We start from the raw sequence: 25,037 nt of genomic DNA, 5'->3' as shown, positions 1-25,037 counted from the left end.
GCAATGTCAACAAAGTTGTCTCTGCCTTCTTTAAAGATACTCAACTGCTCCTGTGGTCAAAGGACATATTCAATCAACATGCACAAACAGAGAGTTAATTGTTTTACAATAATGACTATCTCTCTTAAAATCAATGACCTCATAAAGCAGCGAATTTGGATATTTGATCTTAAATTATCCATCGCTGTGTTACCCTCTGAAACAAGTCACTTTAAAGCACCTTTTAAAATGTGGTATCCCATACCAATGGGAACCCTGTGCAGTGATGGCAGCCATGTTAATCCACTGTTGAGCTACCCTCGGATCAAGCTGTTCCAAAATCAATAAAGCCATGAAAGCTTGCCTTCTGGTCTCCAGCACATCCTTAACATCCTCTGGTTAATACAGTTTGATGCTGTGCAACTGGTGTTTCGCTTTGGTGTCAGATGAATGCGCAAAAAAAAAAAAAAAGAAAAAACAGTCTACATTTACATTTTCTGAATTTGGTAAAATCTCCATTACTGATGGGGGTGTCGAAGTATTTCAGATCATATTTAGAAACAGAAAATAGAAGGCAAATAAACCAGATTTTACACTGCACAAATACAATAATGTAATACAATATTACAAAATAAAAGAAATAGAAACAATATCAGTTCGGGTTTACAGTAGTGACAAGTAGTTACCGTAATGCATCACTAACATACTATTAAATATTCCCACTGGGTTTTACACTAGGCAGTCATTATAATATATATTGTGAAATATACTGATAAAAAAAAAAAAATTAATAATAATTTAAAAAAAAAATAATATATATAAATCAGTACAGCATGAACACATAGTGCTTCCTCTCATAAAACAGTCAAACATGCATGTGTACACACATACACACACACACACACACACACACACACACACACACACACACACCACACACACACACACACACACATTACCCGCTTTTGTATGCTTTATGCTATTGGCTGTATGTCCCTCTATTATATCTGCCTTATTTACCTTTTATGTATAAATGCCACTAATGTTAAATTAACTCACCAATAAAAAAAAAAGAATGTAAAATTACCTGCTGTGTGGAGACACAATTAATTAACAAAAAATACCATAATGTCTGTAGTACCTTTAAATGTGTAAAAGTTATTAAAAAAAAGTCAGAGCCCCTCTGGAGGGCGGTTTCATAGAAGGTGTAGGTTGAAAATGTCTCCCCTGATGTTAAATAGGTGATTACGGCCCTGGTTTAACAGGTTTCTTGTAAAACAGGTCCATGTTAAGCTGAAGACATATCTGGTGTAGCTGACACTTTTTTCAAAATGTGTCTGATTTTTATTGCATCACACAGTTTACCAATCTTCCCACCTATGTTTTTATTTATTTTTAACTATTCATTTGTTTATTTAATTTTCCACTGCATTTCCGTTGGTAGGTGCCGACCTGCAGCCCCCACTGAAATGGATGAGGCTGGATTCCACTCCATATTTTGCGTCCCGCTTTGCCTCGCCGGTGCATCTGATGTGAACGCTGAGCGCTCCCCTCCACACAGCATTTCCACTTCAACCCAGCGACCAGGGGGCTTCGTCTGCTCTGCAAAGTTGAGTCAACACGCCGGGGAAACGCACTGCCTGGATTCATGTGGCACCTCCATACTTGCAGTCCTGTTATCCTGCGGCGCCGGGGGACTTTTAATCATTCTCGTTTGCGATAGGAGCACGTTTTTGCTTTGGGGAAATGTGTTTGTACTAATAGTTGAGTTGCAACCATTAAACGCCCAGTCATTAAGTACCTGCGGATCTACTGCAGGGGAGTTTTTTTTTTCTTTTTTGGGAAATCACCAAGGATATATACCGCAGAGAAGCTTAAGGATCATCACAGAAGTGAACAATGCTCAGACTAGAGACCATCATTTGCACTTTTTCTGTGCTGTCTGTTGCAGCAAGAGCCGATTTGAAGGCACGGAACTGCAGCGAGGTGAGGGAGGCTTGTATCGGGAAAGGCTTCAGCTTCGCAAATGTTCCTCTCCAGGAGATCCCAGGTAAGGCTCCACTGAGAGCGACCCCTCAGATAGGCTCACGACCCGCCACACGAAGCATTGCAAACAGCCTCGGGAATAAACACATGCTTTTTTTTTGCAATAAACACGTCTATATTTAATGTTAAAGTCTGGATGTAGAAGTTAAAAATCCCCAAATATCCCACTGAACTCGTTCATGATGCAAACTGTCGGTGCGTAAATGCTGCAGGGGGTAACTTGTGACTGCATCAGGCGAATCTGTTATACAGCACCTCAACCACCTGTCACTCACCAAGTTGCTGCGAGTCTAACTGACCAAAGTTTTCAGACTGATCACGGGGGATCTACTGAAATACCAAAATAGTCCTAATTGACCTGACTGGATGGTGACCAACAGCTGGCGCAGCCTCCTGTATGCAGCTTGCATCAAGTGACAGGCCTGCTGTAATCAGGAGAAGCCCTCATTTCAACCCCAGCTTTCACTTAATGAGAGCTGGTTTACTGATTTATGCATTCATGCTGCGATAACAATATCCAATCAGCCAGCATCGATACTGCACGTGTAAAAGAGTCCCTTGGGCAGGCATATGTGTGCGTAAGATCTGTGTCCAGTAGAGGTCTGCGACTGTGCTAACCAAGCAGAGATAATGAATGATCAGCCGTGCAGATTAACTCCTGTCCTGCGAAAATTAAGTGATAAGGTGAAGTGGAACTGCTGCTGGCCCTCACAGTGCTTCAGCAGCAGTCCATAACCATGAGTCAACTACATAATTTCAGCCACTGGAGCACTTCTTTCAAATACCTTAAAGAATGAATGTTACATTTAGGGCTTTTTGCATGCGTGTCCTGTGACGGTTAAATCATATATACTGCCCAGAGATGACACATGCATAAGATACAGGTTAGGAAATGTTTAGTTGGGTTGCCTATGAGTGTCAGTGCTTGAAAACTTGAGTGAAATCATTAAAAAACGATTTTAAGGATGCATATTTTTTTGCAAATTTGATATAAAAACAACACAAACAACAATTTTGAGCATCAAACACTTAATTTCCAGCATTCCTTTGTCTTGTGAATTCATTTGCACTGCTTTGTGCATTTTCTGCATCCGTTCATGGTGTAAATGTCTTAAACAGGGTTTCCTTACACATTCATATATTTGTGGCAGCCCACCACAATTAAAACATTAGCCACCACATAGGCCTATTTATTTTATACTTTAGTAATCGCAATAGTATAGTAATAGTAATTTAGTAAAAAACAAAAACACGGAGACAAACAACAACAACATAGGGACAAAAAAGGGAAACAGTAACATGATTTTGATTTTGAAACATTTCATACTACAGAATAATTTTGGAGCTCTTTATAAGGAGTGCTGTTGGGATATACTGTATGTATACCATTTGTTTATTCATTGACTGTCACATAAAAGTCCCTCCAAGTAACACTTTTATATATTCATTGGTGGAGACAAACGCATGTGTTTCAAATATTGAGCTGTTCCTGCGTCTTCCCTGAAATCTAAACCTATGCATTCTCATTTAAAAGGACTTGTGAAGTGAAAAACAGTGTTTTACCAGAGCTGGGCAATATATTGGTATGACACTAGATATCATTTCAGATTTTGGATACCATTGTAAGTATCTTTTCCTGGTTTTAAAGGCTGAATTACAGTAATGTGATGAACATTTCTAAACTTACCAAACTGATCTAACAGTTATATTATTTGCCTCAGTCATTACATCAACATTATTGATGGTTCTAAAAAAAATCAGCAACAACAGTCAACTCTACAATATTGTCATAATATCAAATTTGCGGTATTTTATTTAGGAAAAATTCTCCATATTGCCCAGCCATACGTTTTACTGCAGTGATATTTTAAATATCAGAAAAAAAAAATCTTAAATAGCATTGTGTGATTTTCCACATGATCAGTAAAAGCCCTGCACCTGGCATGCTGATGTGATGTGGATATGTCTGCATCTGAAGAAAAGTAATTAGGAATAAAAGGTTGTTTTTTTTTTCCACATTGCCCCAGCTGAGTTGTCTCTCCGGGTCGTCATTGTTGTGCTTCAGGGCCAATCATTCTCTCTATAAAGCAGCAAATCTGGCACAAGCAAAAGGCTGCATATTTGATAACAGGCACACCTGTTCAGAGATGGGTTGAATAACTAACTGATTAAATCCTTTGGATCCATGTCCCTGACATCACAACTAATCTCCCAAATGAGTGAAAAATTCAATCTCTCTCATCTCCGAACGTTGTCACCCTGAATAAACGTCTTTTGATGTGGTCTTTGAATGAGTCATAACCTTACGTGTCTGCTGGAGAGACAACGCATTATCAACACCTCAGCAAATTCACACAGTGATGGGCATGCCCTTCAGGCTCGTGACTTATTGCCTCTCACTCATGCAAACAATAATCGAGGTAAGCCAGGTCTTGACAAAGGTAAAGGTGGAAATACTTAAAGTCGATTTAAAAGCACAGTATCATCTGTTAAAGAAAAAGTATTAGACGCAGTAATACATCTTCACTGTTTAAACTCCAGAGATGAATAAAGTGAGCTTATATTAAATTCTATCTCATGGATGGTACTTTACTTTTTTGGTATCATTTCCATTTAGTCTATGAAGAATAGAGTTTAGTGGTTAATTCTTTGGATAAATCTGACATTTCCTGCTTTGAACTGTCATTTTAATTATGTGTTCTCTCTAATTCTAGTATGCGCAGTACTGAAAGCACACCTGAAGTAGAATTACTGTATAGTTAAAAGGGCTACATAAAAGGTCATTGTACTTGAGTGCTTTTGAGGGTTTTTATGACAGATTAAAACATAAGCACTGTACACACAAATTTACGCAGCCTTTAAATATGACATAGGTGTAGATTTTGGGGGGCTCGGGGTGGGGGATGCACAGGGCACTCCCTTTTTTTTTCTTGTGTATGTGTCCCTTTTTAATCATACCGTGTCCCATCTCTAAAGTTTTTGTGAGTCCGTGAACACTGCACAGGCAGAACTCCTCATGAGTTATGTTGTTTTTCAGCAGCAGTTTGAAGAGTTTTAGTTGTGGGGTGGATAATTGGTTTGCCGATCTGATCAGAGCTGATCTGATCAGACTAGATCAATGAATTAGAAGTGCAGCTGCTGCAGAAGCAAACTTTTAGACCCTGCATAATTACATATATATATAAAATCAACACGTGGGGGCAGATGTTTTAATCATGAAACAAATGAATGTGTGGGAAACCCTTACTTTTACTTGTACAAAAGTTAATTACATTTGCGCCATAATTTGATGCAGAAAAGGCCCAGTTTGTTGGATGAAAACATTAAATTAATGAGGACCCCTAAACCCCCTGAGTCATATTTGCCCCCCCAGTATTGAAACAAAAGCTACACCCTTCAACCTTTTTAGTCGTTATTTTCAGGACGGTTTATAATATTGACTGTCCAGGTAGTGGCACAGAAGGGATTAAGGCTGTCCATGTGGCATATAGGAGACATCTTCAGTGACAGCATTACTTGGGAGTTAATATTCCAGTATGTGTAGATTAGTTGGTCCTTGTGGGACTTGGTGTAGCGCGGCTCTTAAAGCTTCCCGTGTAGCTTATTGTTTCTGTCAGCCTTACAGCTGCCATCACACTCTATTAACTCACTGATGATTTGGCAAAAACGTCCCCCTTCATGTTACCGGTCCACCTCTACAAATGATGCTTGCGCTGTTAAATGGCGTCTCTATGCCGTTTGATTTCTTGAATTCTCTGCCGTTATCTGAGACTTACACATCAAATTGAAGTGACAGAGGTGTGTGTGTGTGTGTGTGTGTGTGTGTATGTGTGTGTGTGTGCGTGTGTGTGTGCTGGTGCTGCTTCTGATATAAGATGTCATTAGAGACTGAGTTAGACATCAAATTAGACAGAAGCCTCTAGATTTCTCATATACATGTATACGCCACATTTTTTGACTATCAGTTTAGACTTAATTAATCCCATTAGACTACTATTAAATTCTTAATCACATTTATGTTAATGAATGTTTGTTTCATTAAGAGCTATTTGCGTTTCTGTGATTTCACTGTTTTATTATTCAAATGAGTGGTTTCACATTATGGTCATACTGTTTGTTTGTCTTTTTTGCCAATATGAAGCACTCGTTACAACCATAACAAACAGAAATAACAAAAGGGTATTATGTGCTCAGCACCACTTAGACTGCTCAGCCTCTGCAACAGTATGTTTTTCCACAAAGCTAAAAATGAAAAGCTTACAATCCTGTATTTTTTTTTTGCTGTTGTGTTTGGTCAAACAGAAGGAAGCAGGTCAGGTGGAATGACAGCGGTGGAGTCAGTGTTATTGACAGAAATGTTGTTATGATCCGAAGCCTAAAGGCTCAGTTGGTACAGTAATTCCACAAGACTTAGGCGCTGCTTCTGCCTGCTGACCGGGCCAGGCTGCAGGCTGTCAGCAGCTACGTTGTGAAGGCATTTTAAACCACGGGAGCATGAACTTGGGCATTGCACTGAAAGTCTTAAAGTGTTCACGAATCTAAAACTGCCCAGAGCATCCCCCTCTCCCCAGCAGACTTTATATCTATTTAATTCAATCGCTCTAAAATTCCTGAAATTTCAGCCTTTTTAAATCCACTTCTTCATTGCTTTGGTTAAAGATCAGACCTGCACTGTGCAGGCGTGCCCCTGCTGTCTCAGTTTCCACTCAGTGGATTACCCAACGTCTGAGGCAAGATGGCAAGATATGGAAAGTGAGTCACACAGCAGACTGCTGGATTCAATGGAACTTCTTAGCATGTCGTATCCTATGCTATCATTTGACGGCCAGCTCTGTTTACTCCCAGCCAGGAGATGGAGATGGGACGGAAATAACGGTGCTGATATTTTATGTGATCCTTGGCTGCCTGCACAACGAGGCAAATGATCTCTGCCGAAGCGTGTAATGTGCACAGGTTCTCTGCTGTCATGTAATGGGATGGAGAGGATTAAAAAGGGCTAAATGGGAGTGCCTGCAGAGGGAACGGCCAGGTGACTTTGTTAGCCCCTGCAGCCAGTGTTGCTTTGATGTATCGTCAGATTAATGTGACCTTCCTGTCACTCACACGTGGAGATAGATCTGGCAGTGAGGTCCTGAAAGGCATCGCAGCTTTTGATGGGTTTGTGCTGTGTTTATGCTTTTACATTTCACTTGACAAACATCAAAATATTTGTCATAAAATTGCAGATAATTGGACTTGTGGGATTAGCAGTTATTGTTTGGGTTTGTATATGGTAGCACCAGTGTTTGAGGCTGCTTTCTGCTATGTAATGTAATGTGAATGTGTCCTACTGAGAAGCAGAGGGGGGCACTATCAGCGAGAAGAATCCAAACAATCATCACTTCTCCCGCAGCAGAGGGGATTTCTCAAACGCTGCCTCCATCTCTGTGTCATCAATCATACTCATGAATGCCAAAATGGCCTCATGATGGGCTCTCTCTGCAGGTGTTCCCTCTGAGAGCGGTAGGAAACATTTTGTCCCACAAGTGTTTTAGGGTTACAGAATTGGAAGCCAAACAGAGTACTCAAAGCATATCAAAGAATAGATTATATATATATTTCTTTTTTTTAAGCTTTTGTTGTTCACTTTAAGTTGATGAGATGCAATGTGCTTTGCCATTAACTAAAATGTTTGTATCATATTTTATGGAGTGCAGAGCTGTATTGGGTACACCTGTTTAATTTAATGCTATTCATCTCAATAGTTGTGCATTAAAAGTCCTGTAACATTATTTTCTCATTCACTTTCTTACTATAAACTGTGTGATTCAACACGAGCACAAAACTTTCTGCCAAAGTTTGAACAGTTTTCTTCACTTCCCACGTGAGATTTCTAAATTGTGGTTTTGCCCTTACTATTCTTGTTGTTGAGTGTGTTAATCTGTCTGTCTGCAGCTAATCTGGTATACTACTGGACTGATCAGCCTAATATTTTTGTGCACATTTATTACTCTACGCTCAAGAACTCAATTGAGAAAGTAGTTTTACTGCTTTATGCCGTCATTGACGGCTGATTTCTTACTTCTCTTAAGCGGCTGGTAGAGACCAAAAATCCTCAAAAACTCGTGTAAAAATCTTAGAGCAAAAGTCATTTCCAGAAATAGTTTTGACTAAAACAAGCTCAGAAAGTGAACTGACTCCATGACTTCATGTCTCATTTTGAACCCAAGTATCTACAGATTAATTTTATACCCAATGTGTTATGATCCACTAAAGTTAGGCAAGACATGAGAAGAAAAAAAAAAACATTTTTGTGATCTCCGTCACCAGGTTGATTGTATGGGACCTGGGAGGGATAACCTCAGTAGGTGCAGCTAAGTGGCCAGTGATCTCATCTGGACATGTTGCAGCTGAAAAACAGCCACCTGGAGGAGATCTGCACTCTACTAAGTGCAATTTTCTAGATTTGACTGACTATGTTGCCATAGTCAGTCAGATCTTGACAGAACTCACAAACACAGTCCTGATGAAGCAGATTAACAAATAGGAGTTTTTGAGTGTAAATAATTAATAATTGAGAATGTTTTTCTCCTATCTTTATGTAGTTTGTGCAGTCATGAATACTGAATGTTATTGAGAAATATGAAACCAAGTTTTCATGGGCTTCAAAGGTATACTATACAGGAATATGTTGCAAAAGTGAAAGCCTGCCTCAGATTCGCATTCGTTTTGGAACCAGCTTTGTTTCTTTGTCTGCTTAGTGTTTCGTCTCACTATATTTTTATTTATTCAGCACTGAGGCTGCGATTTTCATATGCAAGATTAAAAATCTATTTCTCCAGGACAACCTGGCCGAGAGGAGAGCATAAACATTGTCAGAACATTAAACACAAGCAGACAAGTACAACTGTCACACACCACAAATGAGCGAGCCCAACATCCAGCTAAAATATCGTACAAAAGACTATTGTGAAACATGAACGTGCAATTTTCTAAAACGATTTCAGACGAAATTTTAGGAGCAATCACACTGCCTATGAGTGCTATTTTCTCGATCCTTTAAAATTGACTCAAAGTCTCTCGTAGTAATCAGCTCTGACAATTCCAGACGCTTCTGTAAATAATTTCAGGAGGATGCTGCATGTTTAAAAGCTTTTTTGTCAAGTTCTGGTAGAACCCTAGGGACCAGCGTTTGTAGAATATTGTAAGAGCACAGGCTATATTGATTTTGGCTCTGACCTCACTTGTGCAATGTGCCCAAGAACTTTCAGAAAACAACAAAATAAGAAGAAAATCAGAAAATACAGCCAGGTTGTCTGCAGATAAATACACCACCATTCACTTCCAGTGGGTCATAAGTGTTGATTTAAAGGAATTACTTTTGTATGAATGTATACATTGTTTTTTGTTGTCCCCCCAGAAAATCCTGCGTAGCATTCCTTCACACTGTATCATCTTAAAGCTAATGTGCAGGGCTGTTTTTTTCTGGACTTTATTATATTGAAATTTCTTTACATACATGATGTGCAAGATAAACATTGTTACAACAATAAGCACGAACAGATAACTGTCACACACCACAAATCTGCGAGCACAACACTAAGTTGAAATGTAATACAAGAAAACAATTACAAAATATACGTATGCACAATTTTCTAAAACGCTGATAATTTGAGGAGCAATCACAATGACCAAGAGTGCTATTTTCTCAGTCCTTTATATTTCATATACCCTTGGTAATAAAAATTTTCTTACGTTTAAAAAAAAAAATCTGTTTATTGTTTATATGCCTTAATACATCACAGTATGTCTGTCACTGTCAATTGTATACTGGCCATTTGATATGTTCAAATGCAATATTGAAGTGGACCACTTGCATGATCACCTTCATAAATCCATGCAATTAGATTATTTTGTCTGACTGACAGTGTGAAACCCCAAGTTATTTCATTCTGTCAGTCTGGAACCTGCAGTCTGTGCACCAGTGCTGCAAAGGCGTCTGTGAATTTTGATGTGTTTGGGTTTCTTTTCAAAAGGAGGGAAACTCATGTCTTCAGGGTTACTTTTACTCATTTATTTATTTATTTTTACACTAAAAGTAGTTTCTGGATCATATTTCTAAACCCTAATCCTGTCTGTGACCCAAGCTTTCTGTTTATTTGTTTGTGGCCTTCAGCAGGGTTTATGTCCAACTCTCTGTTGCTCATAACCCCGGTTGCTGAGACGTTGATGCAGCCTAAACATTTGAATACCAGAAGGGATTCTGAATGGCAGTTATTAACAATGCTGTTTTGCTTTGCTAATTTCCAGTGCATATTATGTGAAGACAGAGACCATTATTCAGATCCTTTAAGTTGTCTTTCATTTGTTTCGATATAGTGACAGAGCTCGCTCCTTTGTAATTTTTGCATACATTAAGAACGCAAACAAAAGCACATGAAAGAGGCACTTGGTTATTGAAGCTTGACCAGTGCTGTAAGCCTGGCGTGCCTTGTTTATACCGATGATAAGCGGCTGTTATCATATAGGTTAGTGAGGGAGTGATGGCGTGAATACAGCCATAAAGAATTAATGTTTGTCATTGTTTGAGATAAATCTACTGTGAAAAACAAGGAAAATGGATTGAAGTGATTCTCCCGAGACGGCATGGCAATAGCTGTTTCATGGTTTAAAAATCATTTGAAATGTGAAAGAATGAGTGCTCCGGTTGTCAACAAGAGATTGAATAGATGTTATTTTGATCTTTTAGTTCCTGTCAACAACTGTCCAATTAAATTCTAACCTGGAGCCACTGAGAAAGAGCTGTTTTAATTCCTCATTTAACAAGCTGACAAAAACACAATTCGTCTTGCCACTGATCCTATTTTTCTTCCTTTTCTTAAAAAACTTTTGACCAGTATACAACACATACTACATGCCTGATTTGTTACAGAAATAGAAGCATTCAGCTCCTTTTGGTGGGTTACATCTTATTATAATCTCATAGTGGGCATCATTCTGCTCACATAAACTCAAAATGTTTCATTTCCTCAGATCGAAGTGGAAGGTAGTTGAGAGGTGTTACCTTGAATAAATAGTGTGATTGACTGTCATATTTTTTCATGCCTGCAAGAGTTCTGTATGTGTAACATTATCAGATGACTGGTGTTATTATTCAGACATATTTTTGACACATATCTCTCACTTGATGTCTGTGTGGTTCTGTTTATTTATTTAGAGTTGTTTACATGTTTTCTAGTAGTTGACAAAATTCAGCTCTTTGCAAGCCACCACTGACTCTCCTCCTCAATCCTCAGGATCAATGCGCGTCTCTCCATTGACACGAGAATCAAAATTTAGACTTTTGGCTGTGACGTATAGCTGGTACTTTTCCCCGACACCTCATCTGGCTGTCAAAACCTCGCCGTCATGAAACAAAGCCCCCTCGAATGCCTCGTTGCTGTCGTTGGATCTATCTTTAGCCACACGTCTGCCACTCCTGTCTTGTTGACAACGTCTGACTAGACATGATGTGCAACTGGAGAGGATGTTTGCCTTTACACTGCTCCTGAGGACGCCTCAGTGTGGTGTGTTCCAGCCCAGCCGCCATGCTGGGGGAGCTGTGTGTTGTGTCCTCTCCCTCTCACTTAAGCCGCCTGCTGGCTAGAGGACACTTTTAGTGTAACAAGGTAGTGGGGCTAATAATGGCCAGTGTCTGTAAACTAAGCTGTAAATGCTGTGTGAAAGGTAATGATCAGTGCAGGTCTCAAAGCCCTCCAGGTCTCCAAACAGTCACCAGCTGCTACCTGTAGTTCAGTCCTCTGCCTCGCTCCACTTACCAAGCTGACGCAGAGGAGAGTGGCTTGTCTGCTCACGCCTCACTCTCAGGCGCTTCTAGGCGTGCTGCCCGCGTGGATCGAATATCTACACCGGCCATCTCGTGCCCCCACTCGGCTTTTTATTACATAGTCCTCAATAAATATCAAAGCCAGACATAGTGCTACATATGCTGATTATGCGCTGCTTGTCATTCCTAAATGTGCTGCACATGGAGTTAGGGAAGTCCATGCATTAATCTTAGCTGTAATGATATTGGTGCACCTTGCAGAAGGGTATGGCACATGAATATTCTATAGCTATTACCCTCGAGGTCAAACGTATTGTACTTTTTGGTTGTATATTTATCTTCTTGGCAAAGATGTATGTTAGGAGAAATCTAGTCATTGTGTACTGTTTTACACAGGGGATTGCCTCACTGTGCGATGTAATGAAGCAGACCAGTCGCAAGAGTGAAATTTTGGCATTGTACGTTTGTGCAAACCAGGGATATGTTGCATTTGTAAGTTTCATACGTATCATATGTTTCCAAAGTGATGTAGTTCTAATTATTTGCGTATGAGCTGACTATGTCACTGGGAGGAGCACGTAAATGGCGCGCTACCAACAACTGCCAAGCTGGAGACCGCTGTGAGAGACCAGCGAACAACAAAACTGGTTGTTTTTTGTTGAGAACACAAGCAGCAATTCCACCCATCATTGTAACACAAAAGCAGGAATTTAATGCAAAAACATGATTTTTTCCTTTCCACATTGCCACACGTTCACAACAGCATTGTTTAAACATAAAGAAACATCAAGTTTCAACATATCTGCAACTTCAGAATTCTCAAATGGGGGTACTGGTACATCTATGTGCACTATGGAGTACAGCATGGGGTATGTGATATTTTTAAAAAATGTTAATTCAACAAGTCTAGGTCCAAATCTAGTATAGCAAATGGCTTCACTGCGTATAAAATGCTAGAGGGCTTCTAAGTTGAAACAAGATCATTTGAAACAGAAGTGAAAGTATTTACTTACTGCTAATTTGACTGTGGCTGGCTAGTTAGCTAGTTTAATAATTCCACCCCTAAGATTCAACCATGCTGTCATCCTACACAGAAAAAGACCAAAACAGTAATACAGGACTGTCAGCATGTTAGCACGTGTTCATTTCAAAAGAGCAACCGCTAATGGGGAAACACCAACACTCACTCAGATGACCGATGGTGCTGACCTCGCCTCTGTGGTCCAACCAAAAACTGTCATGCACAAATGTGCATGACCTAAAATAATTCTAAGCTAAAAAAAAAAAAGTAAATGTAAGTTTGATTACATTTTAAAAATCAATGGTTTTCAGAAATGTACCATTCCAACATTTTTTCTGGCCACAGGTTGAATGAAGGGCTAAAACTAATAATTGTCATTATCAGTAAATCTACTGGTTACTCTCATTTTCCCATAGCTTAAGGTGAAATACTCAAATGTTTGTTATGTCTGACCAGCAGTCCAAAAATGAAAAATAATCACTTTACTGTCATCTATGACAAATAAATATTTTTGCCTGAAAACTGACAATGAATTAATTAGCAAAATAGTTACTAGCAATTTTCTCTAAATTTAGTAAATGATCCAATCTAATAATGAGATAGTCACTCTTCTGTGCAAGAACATATTTTTCATTTTTAAACCAAAAGGAAAAGGCTTTGCATTAATTGCAGCTTCAGAGATGGTTTTAGTTCAAATGTCACAGTGAAGCCTGGTTCTTAACTTATACAGCATATGTAAAAATATTGTCTAGAAAACCTATTCCTCCACAACAACTTCTTCAAAGCCTCTTAAAATGTTTCTTCTGCGGCGACAGAGGCCGGCTATGCATTTATATTTCCCTCCTCAAAGAGATTTCTTTATCGTACATTTAAAAATATTTCAATATGAAACACCCGGCCGTTGAGTCAACACTTGGCTGTTTTATCATGCACACTGCCTTGCACATGGCATGTTGCAGTGGAATATTTTGACATATTCAAAAAAAAAAAAAAAAAGAAAACACTGACACATTTGCTGGGAGTATGAAACTGTTCCAACATCTTTATTCCTGTCCTTTTTCCCTTCACGCTGACTCTCCTGAGGATGAAGAATACCATCATACCATTGTACTGTGCTGCTTTATTGTAGACTGTTTTATGTCAGTGAGAATTCATTTCCTCTTGAACCTGTCCTCATTCACCCAAGGACATATACTCCTCTGTATCAGCATCCCCCAGTTATTTAAAACACCAGCATGCCTTTCATTATGACTTCTGACATGACCCAAAATGTGATAGGAATAATGTCATTCAGTTTTTGACTGATGCGAGTTCCAACTTGAGCGAGAAACTTGGCTATTCTGTACACAAAACTCTCCAGAGACGTTATTAAAAGTGTAAAGGAAAGACTGTGTGGAATACACAGATTTATAGATCCATGCTGATGTTCACATCCATCGAATTTCATCCTCATGTACTGTAGTTCCTCAGGATATGATCTTATTGTATTTTTCTTGCTGAAGTCTGATTATCCATCAGTTAGAGGGCATGTTTCTCCATGCTACATAGTGAGAGGTGAAACAGAAACTATGTACATAATCGCCTTGGATGTCTGTGAGCACATGACATTGAGTGAATAAGATTAGTGTCGGATAGAACAGCGACCACCTCTAGCTAACCTCTTGATTTATTTTTAACAAGGAGGTGAAACGATTGAGCGGTCTTAGTCTGTTTTCGGACGGATATAATGAGATTCTCACAGGGTATCATTTCAAGATGTGATGCTCGTGAAGCGAGAAAATAACTTGCATATTAATATATTCATACAGCGATATCCGCCTACTTACTTCCTTGCAGTTAGACTGATTAATTCATTCATTTGGTCGTGCATTTGTTCGTTCACTCATGGTTAGCCCGTACGTGCATATGTCTTGAGACATCACAGTTAGCCAGCGTTCTTAATTTGCCTCCTCTCTGTGTTAAAAAGTGCATGCTACTTTATGTCAGTGCTATGGGTTCAGTCATGTGGCTAAAATAACCCAGGGCTCTCACAGAGGGCAGCCTAAATCTGTTAATCGCTGATCTGGCAACCAGATATTTATCAGGGAAAACATCCACTGAGAATTGCTTGGGCCCATCAGCTGGAAGCTCTGAAGAATTTGAAAAGAAGCTGCCTGTATGATAACAGAAGTGATGTGTTTTTGGATTTGAAGTGAGTGCAGTATTTTGTATGCAGCTCTCACTGGTTTGAAGGCCGACCCTGTTGCCCATCTGGAAAGACGGGGAATTGGCTCAGCCTTGGACAGCCTTTTTCTTAGAAAGACTGACCTGACCGGACTTCAGCTGTGCCATTTCGGGCCACAGTGGACGGGTAAAATTGAATAAAATTGAAATGAAATTACTTTATTTTACTTGTTTTTCCATTTGTATTTACCTGTTTTTCTGGATACTGAAATGAAGTGGACAAAACACTTTCACTGACGGCAAAGACAAAGTGCACTGAATTATATAACTGGCATGCCTATATGAGGTTAATATATTGGTCAAAAAACATTTGTGCAATTTATTTTCAAGCATACTCACTGCTAATTCGGCTGTGGCTGGCTAGTTAGCTAGTTTATTAGTGAGGCAGTAAGTCATCATTTTTGGAGCTTGGCTAACATGAGAGGTCAGCAGATAAAATGGCAACATGAGGGCAACAAAAGAGTTTTGTAGGGGGAAAATGAGCAGAAACTTTACTCTTTGCTTAAAATGTTGTGGAAACAAAGAGTGTGTTGTGTAAGGAAAGCCCTGACTGACAAAAATAAAGATGTCCAGGGTTTTTGTTCAATACAAATTGACCAAAATATGTAGAAAATGAAAAGCTCTGTCATGAATAAATGAACTGTTAATCTAACCCTGACTAAACAATAAATAACTTTTTGATTAATTTCAGTGTCGCTGACAAATTTCCAATGACAAAATAATCAGTTGATGAGTTGTCGCGCACTTCCGTGATCTGGATGGTTTGGTGTGAGGTGATCATTAATTTGAGCTGTCTAAAATCAGTCTTTTTCACATCTTGCCTTTCCGACAAAATCAAAATGTTTAATATTGTCTGAACTTTTTCAGTTCTGGCTCATGTAAATAGTTAAGAAAAGGTTGAGCTCTCTCCGGCACCAAACAAGAAGCAGCAAACTGGGTGGATAATAAACATATAAGGGACCCTGACGAGGCAACAAGATAATCAAGTCTCGGTTCTGTTGGAGGACATTTGTGGAGTTGAGTGAAAAAGACTGTGTTTTATTTGGCATGTATCTGATTCACCAAACAACACTCCTTTTAGTGAGAAATCCTTATTTTTTTATATGGTTTGCCACTCATTCCAACAATCACCCCCCACTAAAGTAGCGCACCTAATCAACAGAGGCTGGTGGCGAGTTGAGGTGACAAAATCCCACATGTAGAGTGTACATGTAAAAACTGTTTATCTTTATGGATTCTACAGATGCCAAATTGACAATAACTCTGTCGACAAATGACGTTTGTTATCATTCCTTTTTAGATTTATGTGTTTTTGCGCTTGCACTTGTTAATATGTCATCTTTCCTGAAGGGAGTTTAGCATATTATTTTCCAGCAGGAGCAGGATGGGAAATAATCTCAAAAGGAATTAGTAGTTTTACAAATAGAGACCCTACAAGATCCCCAATCTTTGTAAAAATCTTATAGTGTGTGACTAAAAAAACTCAGATTGTCGTTAGATGTTGGAAGGTGTCAAGTCTTAAGTCTTAAAAAGTCTTTAAAGTCTTATAGTGCATGTTAGGCATATTTGGAAGCTAAGCGTGGGACTACATCTTTAAAAATCATCCAGAATTCAGATGACCTTACAGTCGCCTTTAGGTGATGAAGTGATGTGACAAGCCAGAGAAGCTGCACTGACACTAGGAATGTTGATCTCATTAGATCTGAGTTTGAACCCATAAAAAGTTTGTTGGGGGGAACCATGGGACACAGCAGATGGCACAGCACATATGCTGTGGGTCTCTTTGGCCAGGTACACTGATGAATACTTCTGAGAGTTGGCCTACCTTCGCTGATATGCACCAAAACTTGGATGCACTTGCCATGCCATCTTCATATAGACTGAAAAAACTGTAGTGCTTGACAGATGAAATTATAGACATAGCCATGTTCTAATTGTGCCCATAGGGACATGGAGGTTTTAATTTTATTGATTGCATTCTATCTTTATATGCCCTCTTGCCCTCTTGCCAAGATGTCACATTTAATTTACTAGCATTTCTGTGAGAGGGACCACCGGAGCCAAATAGTTAGAGGCAATAGATAGGCAGGGTTACAACAAAGAAAAATTCTATTCATATTTGCAGTCCATAAAAAAAAAGTTATGTAAAATGCAAGCACATCTCTGCAGGAAGAAGGTAGAATTTAAATATTTTTTGCGGAGCTTCATCAGCAGTGATAATAAGCTAGCTGATTTGACTGACACTCTATTTGATTACAGACATGGGAGTGACATGAAGTAATTGCGACTTATGATCACAGCTTGTATAGGTGTTAATAAATCACCGAGTGCATGCGTAAACCTCTCTCATTTACATTTTTCACAGTTTTGGTGCCTGGTTAACACTAGTGACATAACATTAGTATGGATTGAATCGGCTTCGTGTTTTGTTATTAATATGTTAATGTGAGCAGGTTCCACCGCTCTGTATGCATGTTAAACATCTGGTGCTTGATGCAAAGCAAAGTTATGCATCCTACTGTTGGCCCCGGACAAATAAAGGACAGGGAACGAGTTAGTACAGTGAGGTTAGACTGGGACAAGTCTCTTTGTTTATACCCTCACATCCCTCTTTATTCGGAGTGATTTGTCAAAGGCCAGCTTTGATACAAGGCTATTAGTGGGAAAAAAAAAAAAAAAAAACTCTCCCCTTGGCTAGTGGCTCACTCAGGATCACAGACAGCTTCAGGTGGAAATCAGACTTGGTACCATAGCAGCAAAAAACAAACAAAACCCCATCTGCATACGACAGTGCAGATCCAATGAGTAAAGAAACAAGCGATCCCAAAGCTGTGCTAAGACATTTACTTGAAGAACACTTTTGTTTTCACAACTGTTTCCACAAACCCGTCGCAACCCTCATGGGTCACACATGGCTCTATTTCGCTTTTTGAAAGATGGGACCGGGGGTGATAGAAAAGCTGATAAAAATCTTACAGCTCTCGTAAACTTCATCATAGAAAACATATTTCAAAATCTATACAGGCATCCAAAGTTCTGTGACGTTACGACAAAAATAACCAGCCCTGTTTTTTAATGGTGTGTCTCTGCATGTTTAGTGTGAATGAGAGACAGGAGGACAATTCAGCAACACCGACAAGCTGTTTAATGTTTCACCTCCGCCTAAAGCTACAGCTATAACCGTAGATTATGTGTTTATGTGCTGAAGTTGTGCAGTATACTTAAATGGTAGAAAGTGCAGAGCTGTATCAGTGCCAATTTACAGTTTATTTGGAGAAACTTGCTGACTTCCATAGAAAAGTAACAATGGAACTGTATGCCGCCAATAATGTCTGGCGGCGGACTTGAGGGCACCGCCAACTCTCATCTCCATCTACTCAGGACACTGCAGATTTTCTTTTATCCCTTTTCCCAAAGTTATGAACTAGCAACTTATGTGTACATTGACTCCAATATGGCAGAATGGAGCCAGTGTTCACAAGTGTGACTTAAACTTCCTATTGGGACATAAACTGGGTGTACGAATTAATAGAGAAATGTTGCGGGACCGTTTTTATGCCTCCATGCCAGAGATGGCTGTGGCCGGATGTGTAATGTTTTCAGGTTGTCCATCCCATTCTTGTGCACGTGAATATCCCAAGAACACCAAGAGGTATTCAAAATTGGCACAAACGTCCACTTGGACTTGATGATGAACTAAATAGAATTTGTCGGTTAAAGGTCAAGGTCACTGTGACCTTGCATCCGTCTCATTCTTGTAAATGCAATATAGCTCAAGAACACCTTAAGAGCGGCGGCCTCTGGCTCACCTGCTAGAGTGTGTGCCCCATATGCCGAGGCCTTTGCTGTGGCACAGGTTTGATTCCAGCATGTGACCCTTTGCTGTGTGTCATTCCCTCTCTCTCCCACTGTCATTCTACAGCTGTGCTATCAATAAAGGGAAACATCCACAAAAAATGTTCTTAAAAAAAAAAAAAAAAGAATGCCTTAAGGGAAATTCTTCAACTTTGGCACAAATGTCCACTTTAAGTCACGAATGAACTGATTAGAACTGGCTGGTCAAAGGTCAGGATGACTGTCACGTTTGTCACATTTTTGTGAATGTGATATCGAATTTATTTCAATTTGACACAAACATTCATTTGGACTTAAAAATAAACCAATTTGGTGACCTCACAAAGCATGTATTTAAGAATTCAAAAATTAATACTGTATTTATGACAACATTTCACACAGATGTCTAATAAGATACAAGGATAAAGTGATGACATTTTATATCCAAAAGGTCAGAGGTCAACATCAATTTGACATCATAATGTTCTGCAAAAACACTTTTCTGGCCATGACTCAACATCATTTCTCAGGAACAGAAGGGGGGACATTTGGTCAGATATTGAATTGGTGAAACTAACCTTGGGTGTCAACCTTGAAACTGTGTAGATTGTATAGATCTTCTGTGCTGCCGGGCTGACGATGTGTGTGAAGCAGCCATGTTTTCACAAACACGGATGTGAACGTGAATATCAAAACTGCAAGCACAACGTGAGTGATTCACGGAGGCAACAACAAGGCTGTAATTCAGTTTTTTTTTTACTTTGATTTTTTGGGATTTATACTAAAAAGTGAACAGCAAATGATATCCTGAATTCAATCACACCAGAAATGTAGTGCCTTTTCTGAAGGAAATGCAGTGTGATCAGCTGTGAACTTCATTGCTGAAAAAGCTTTGAGTGAATACGCAGCAAAATGAGAATTTACTGTAAAAAGAGCAGAAGTTTTATGTGTACTTTGAGATAAAGAAAAGGGTGGAAGAAAAATTAAAATGAGCAAGCAACAAAAATACTCGCTGTCAACAATTTGACTACAGTATGAATAACAGCAGCAGTCCCACCCGTTACACTAAGATTAGCAGATGTCACTCTTGCAAACATAGAGAGGTACAGACGATGTCTTTCCAGTTTTTTTTTAGTATTATTTTTGTTCCACTTACCTTGCCCTGTGTGTTTCTCAAAGACTCCTGCTGGTGGTTCAACTCCAGTGTGATGAATTATTCAGTTACTCCAAACAATGAACTAAATGCAAGTTAATGTCCATTTTTAGATATCCAACCTTTTAAATTTCATACTAGGCAAACCTGCCAATAAATAGAACACACATGACATTCAGAAAAAAAGCTTCTCTGCCTTTTCAAATGTAGCCTATTTTTGAAAAGACTAAACCCCCCCAAAAAAAAGAAAAGCAAAGTCCAGGAACACCTTCAAGGAGGCGCAGAGAGACAACCATGCCACCAAAATTAGGTCCAGAAACATTTTTATGCCAAGTAGGTTTGTACATATAAGGAGTTTAACTTGAGGATTTGGTGTATGACAATAATCAGAATCAGAACTACTTAATTGATCACAGGGGGAATTGTGATATCTTGCAGTTGGTTTGGTGTAAAGCACAGACTTGTAGAGATAAGAAATAAGAAATTGAATATGTTAGAATATAAAATAAAGATACAGGCATTAAACTACAATGTTTAACACTATTATGTAAAATATTTAAAAATGTAAAATCTGAATATTATGCTAAGTATATAAAGTGTGTAAAAAGTGTAAAATTGCATATTGCTACAATACAATTTATAATATGTAAAGTTTTAGAAATATAAAAGATTTGTATCATGCTACAATGTGCAGCACAATATATATATCAATAGAATTAAGATAAGGCATTTAAAATATGTGCGTTATATATTAACCCTTTGAAATGTGGATCCACATCACTTTTCTTGTGCTGCATTCAAACACCTTCACAAGTATTTAAACCTTTGAACCCTGAGCAAATTGGCTTTTGTTTCTTTTGAAAACACAAGAAAAAAGAAGCAATGAGTAACTTGGCAAGAAATTAATTAATAAAAAACAAAACTAAATGAATAAAAAGCTATGGAAAAAAATCTAGTGACAAATGTCCAAAAAAACCTCTCCAAACCATATCTCAATTATATATTTTAACATATTGTAGAATTATTTTTTTTGTAAGCATTTAAAATGAAAAAAACATTTTCTTTCTTATTTTCTTCCCATGTTTTTGAAAAAGAAAACAAGCCAATTTGCTCAGGTTTCAACAGGTTAAATATGCACTCAAGAGTGGTGTTGGTAGTAACAAATGAGAATACTGAAGTAAATTGCAAAGTTGAATAATTTCACAGAGTACTCCTGCAGTTCATTTATTGTACCTATTATTGTAAAGTTAAGAGAGTGTTGCAAATAATTATTGTATTGTAATTAGTAAACACACTAAAACAATACAATCACGAAAACTAAAATAAAAATGAGAAAAATAAAATAGAAAATGGAAAAAATGAAGGAATATGACAAATATTCGTTATATGCACTATATATATATATAGTGTGTGTGTGTGTGTGTGTGTGTGTGTGAAATTAAATTTTATCCAGGGGTTGTTCAAAGTACAAAAATAATAGACTGTATTGCCTTACAGAATACAGTAGTCCTGAGTATTTGAAATTATTACGGAACAATAAAATTGACATAGGTGTAAACATAGTCTGTAAATAATGATATAAAGATATCTTTATATACTCTATGGCTGTAAAAGGAAGGACAGTAGGGTGTGACCCATGTGACCCACGTGATCGTGGGCCGCCCAGGAGGGGCGTGTCGGCGTCTGTTTGAACGACAGCAGCCTGAACACAGTGAGGGTAAACCATCATGCATCCATGGGGTAAACCAGAGCGAAGTCGTGCAATATTAGTGTGTTGATAGCAGTTTTTAGAAGTAAAGGATCACACCAGCATCTATATAGATGTATATGAAGTGACATCTGTAGGTATGTGATGCGTTACGTGCTGTTCAGTGTTGCAGGTGATCCGAGCGAGCTAGAAGGCGATCTAGCTTACAAACTGACGTTAGCTTTTCTGCAGGTTGTGTGTGTTTGTTCAGGTCAAGCTAAGGTGCAGAGCTGCGTGCGTTTGTGTGCGTCGTGCTTTGGATTTGTGCCCCAGGCCGAAAAACACGGACGTAAATGTAATTTATTCAAAGATTTGATTGACCCGAAGTTCTCCAACTTTGCATTGTTGGATTGATAATTAATGATAAACAGAATTAAAAGGGGATATCCGAGGTAAACAGGTTGAAATCCGAAGTTTAGGGTAATATTGCAAGTACATGACAAGTTTCTTTTTTGGATATTTTGAATATGCAAATAATGCATTACGCAACTAATTAAAGATGCGCTTATTTGCACACATTTCCAGATCAAAAATCTGAGTGTTATATAAAGTCGTTTCATATTTTTGACATATTAATTTGAAGAGTTTTTACCCAGAGGATTTTGGATATCTCTGATTTCTTTATGTATTTATTTTTTATTAGAAAATAGCCTATGTCAGCTGCCTTGTTTTCAAGGAATGAAATGTTGTATACATCAGGCAGTAAATGATGTGTGAACAAACCCCTCCATAGAAACCTTCAGATTATAGATAGGAATAAAAATGGTTTGGTGTATGTAAGAGCTACTGAAGTTGAGACTTTTGGCACAGCATATGAGGAGTAAAAAATACTCATTTATGTATATATTGTATGTATTGTAAAACTTCCATACATTTTTAGACAAAAAATAAGCCTCAGAGGTTAAAATTCTAACTTAGAGATATCACCATGGAACTTCCCTAGTGGATTACTCACATGAAGACAATTGTACAGTACATTTTCTGAAGTAAATATGCTAATGAGGTATTGTCTAATTAAATATGAGTTTTTGGCCTACACTTTAAGAACAGAAATATAAACTAAAATAAGCACCTAAATGTGCATTTTAAACCTGAATGACAGATGACTGCCTAAAATCTCGAAACTGATGTTTTAACTGGAAATGTAATGCTTAAGTGTACAAAATAAATAACTGAATGAATAGATAAAAAAATAACAGGCCCTTGAAAAACCCATATCAGTTGACTCCTACTCCTCACAAGGCTGCGTGCAGACAGTGCAGGACACTGAAAGTACCTTAACATTACCATGGATGAATCATACATTCATACAGTTACTATTATTATACATGATGACATTAAAATACATGCTTGCATGCATTTTAATGTCACCATTTTTAAATTAAAATTTTAAAATACATGCTTGCATGTATTTTAAAAGTCCAGTTTTAGTCTGACTAGTTTAAGACTGACTAACACTATAATTGGACTATAACTTGACTCTTTCTTACATCATGTAAATGTACTAACTGACTCTAATATAGATATATATTTTTTAAGGCTGCTACAATATGTTTTGCTGCATCTCATTCACGACAGTACATTGCTCAGCTTTTCATGCCTTTAGATTTGGTTTATCGAAGATGACAGCGAACCAGCTCGGTATATAACATAACCACATTGGAAACAGAAAGGTCGGACCACGGTGTTTAACTATATATCTTTAAATGTTACAGTTATGGCTGAAAATAACAACAGAAATAGGCACATTTGCCCATTTTACACGTCTCTACAATGATTGCCAGTTGTCTGCCTGAGAGTGATTGTTGTTTTTCGGGCAACAGGGATTAAGTAACCTTTCCCGACACTGGTGATAGGTGTTAGGTGTTTGCAGGGATGTTCCAGCTGGTTGCACACATGTGTGTTCATGCAACTCAAGCTTCCCCCCAAAGGGTAAATGGACACAGCAAGTTTCAGCCGGTGGAGGGGAGTATTTTGATTTATATTTTATAAAGACTCAAAAATAGTTTATTGGTTAATTTCAAGCCCTATGAATTTAGCTTGTGGGTTGACTCAAAGTAATCTACAGTGTTTGTGCTCATCATAAAGATGTAACATATCACCAGCGGCTCAGCGGTTAATGTTTTTATCATAGGTCTTTGGTTAAAAAGAATATACTCTATCGGGTCTTTGGTGCAGGCCTTGATTGGATAAATTAATGGCTGGTTTTGGTCCTTTTTATGTTGACACACTATAGAATAATACAATAAGTACATTTTCTGTTAAACCTTTATGTGACACTGCAACAAAGACGCAGCAGTTTTCTTTGCTGTAAAAGAACTGTCTGACCCGTACTCCATCCTGTCTGTTGCTAATGTGCGGTCTGCGCTCCACTAGATGAATTATCTGTGAAGCCACAGTGCTGCTTTAACCTTGGCGATGAAGGTTGTGGCACTTTGCTGAGTGGCGAAGTCCCTTGAAAGCTCCTTCCCATATGTTGATGTACGACAGTCTTGTTTTTAAGTGATATTTTTGCTCTGTTGAGACTGCTGTAGCACGCAGTAGGTTTGTTGTGTCGAGATGGATTTTTTTCTTCTCCTGACATATCTGATGAAAAGGCAGCGCTCAAAATGTGTAGCCCGAGGGACTTGCTGGTAGACGGTGTGATATTAATGAAGTTCCTGAATCCATCCATAACTTGATTTTTAAGTAAGCGGTGATTGGAAATACAAATTTCAGTTGCTTGTCAGTCAGTCTTTGCAGGCCTGATTAGCAGTGGATGTGTGAAAAGAAAGCGCAGCTAAGATGTTGGAATTGTGATCTTCACAGAAGGCCTTATTCCACCAAACATCTGCAATGGGAGGTCCACCTGGATGTTCCAGTGACATATTTGCACTCGAGTCTCCCTTTCTTCTCAGATCAAAGCCTTTTTGTGCAGATGCATTGCACACCTCAGATTATAACTGTGTAGAAATGTCTTCTTATTCTGACTTTTACAGAATGTTCTTGTTTATCGGAGCCATGAAACATACTTTTCTGGGGAAATTAAATATTCTCCATCCACATGCTTGACAGCACCCACTGCCTTTGTGAAACGACACAGAACATTAATGGTCGCATGCATTTATAAACAAGCTGCCATGAGATATTTATAACACATTTGGATTCCATGCAAAGCGCAAACACCCATGGTGAAAGTAATGAAACAATTTAAAAAATCAAATTTCACACCATATAGAGAGTACATAAG

General features: G+C 38.4%; 1 protein-coding gene across 1 annotated transcript in view; it reads left to right on the top strand.

Moving 5' to 3' along the window:
* Positions 1-1,447: 1,447 nt before the first annotated feature.
* Positions 1,448-25,037, top strand: part of LOC121949433 (glypican-6-like) — a 116,353-nt gene continuing 92,763 nt past the window's right edge. The window contains exon 1 of the mRNA XM_042495118.1: positions 1,448-2,029. Within this exon, the coding sequence (XP_042351052.1) occupies positions 1,879-2,029 (151 nt within the window). The 5' untranslated portion in view covers positions 1,448-1,878. The remainder of the gene's footprint in view (positions 2,030-25,037) is intronic.

The sequence above is a fragment of the Plectropomus leopardus genome, chromosome 10 (assembly GCF_008729295.1).
Source record: "Plectropomus leopardus isolate mb chromosome 10, YSFRI_Pleo_2.0, whole genome shotgun sequence".
NCBI lineage: Eukaryota > Metazoa > Chordata > Actinopteri > Perciformes > Serranidae > Plectropomus > Plectropomus leopardus.
Note: the sequence above shows the minus strand (reverse complement) of the source record. Positions and strands in the feature narration are given on the sequence as shown.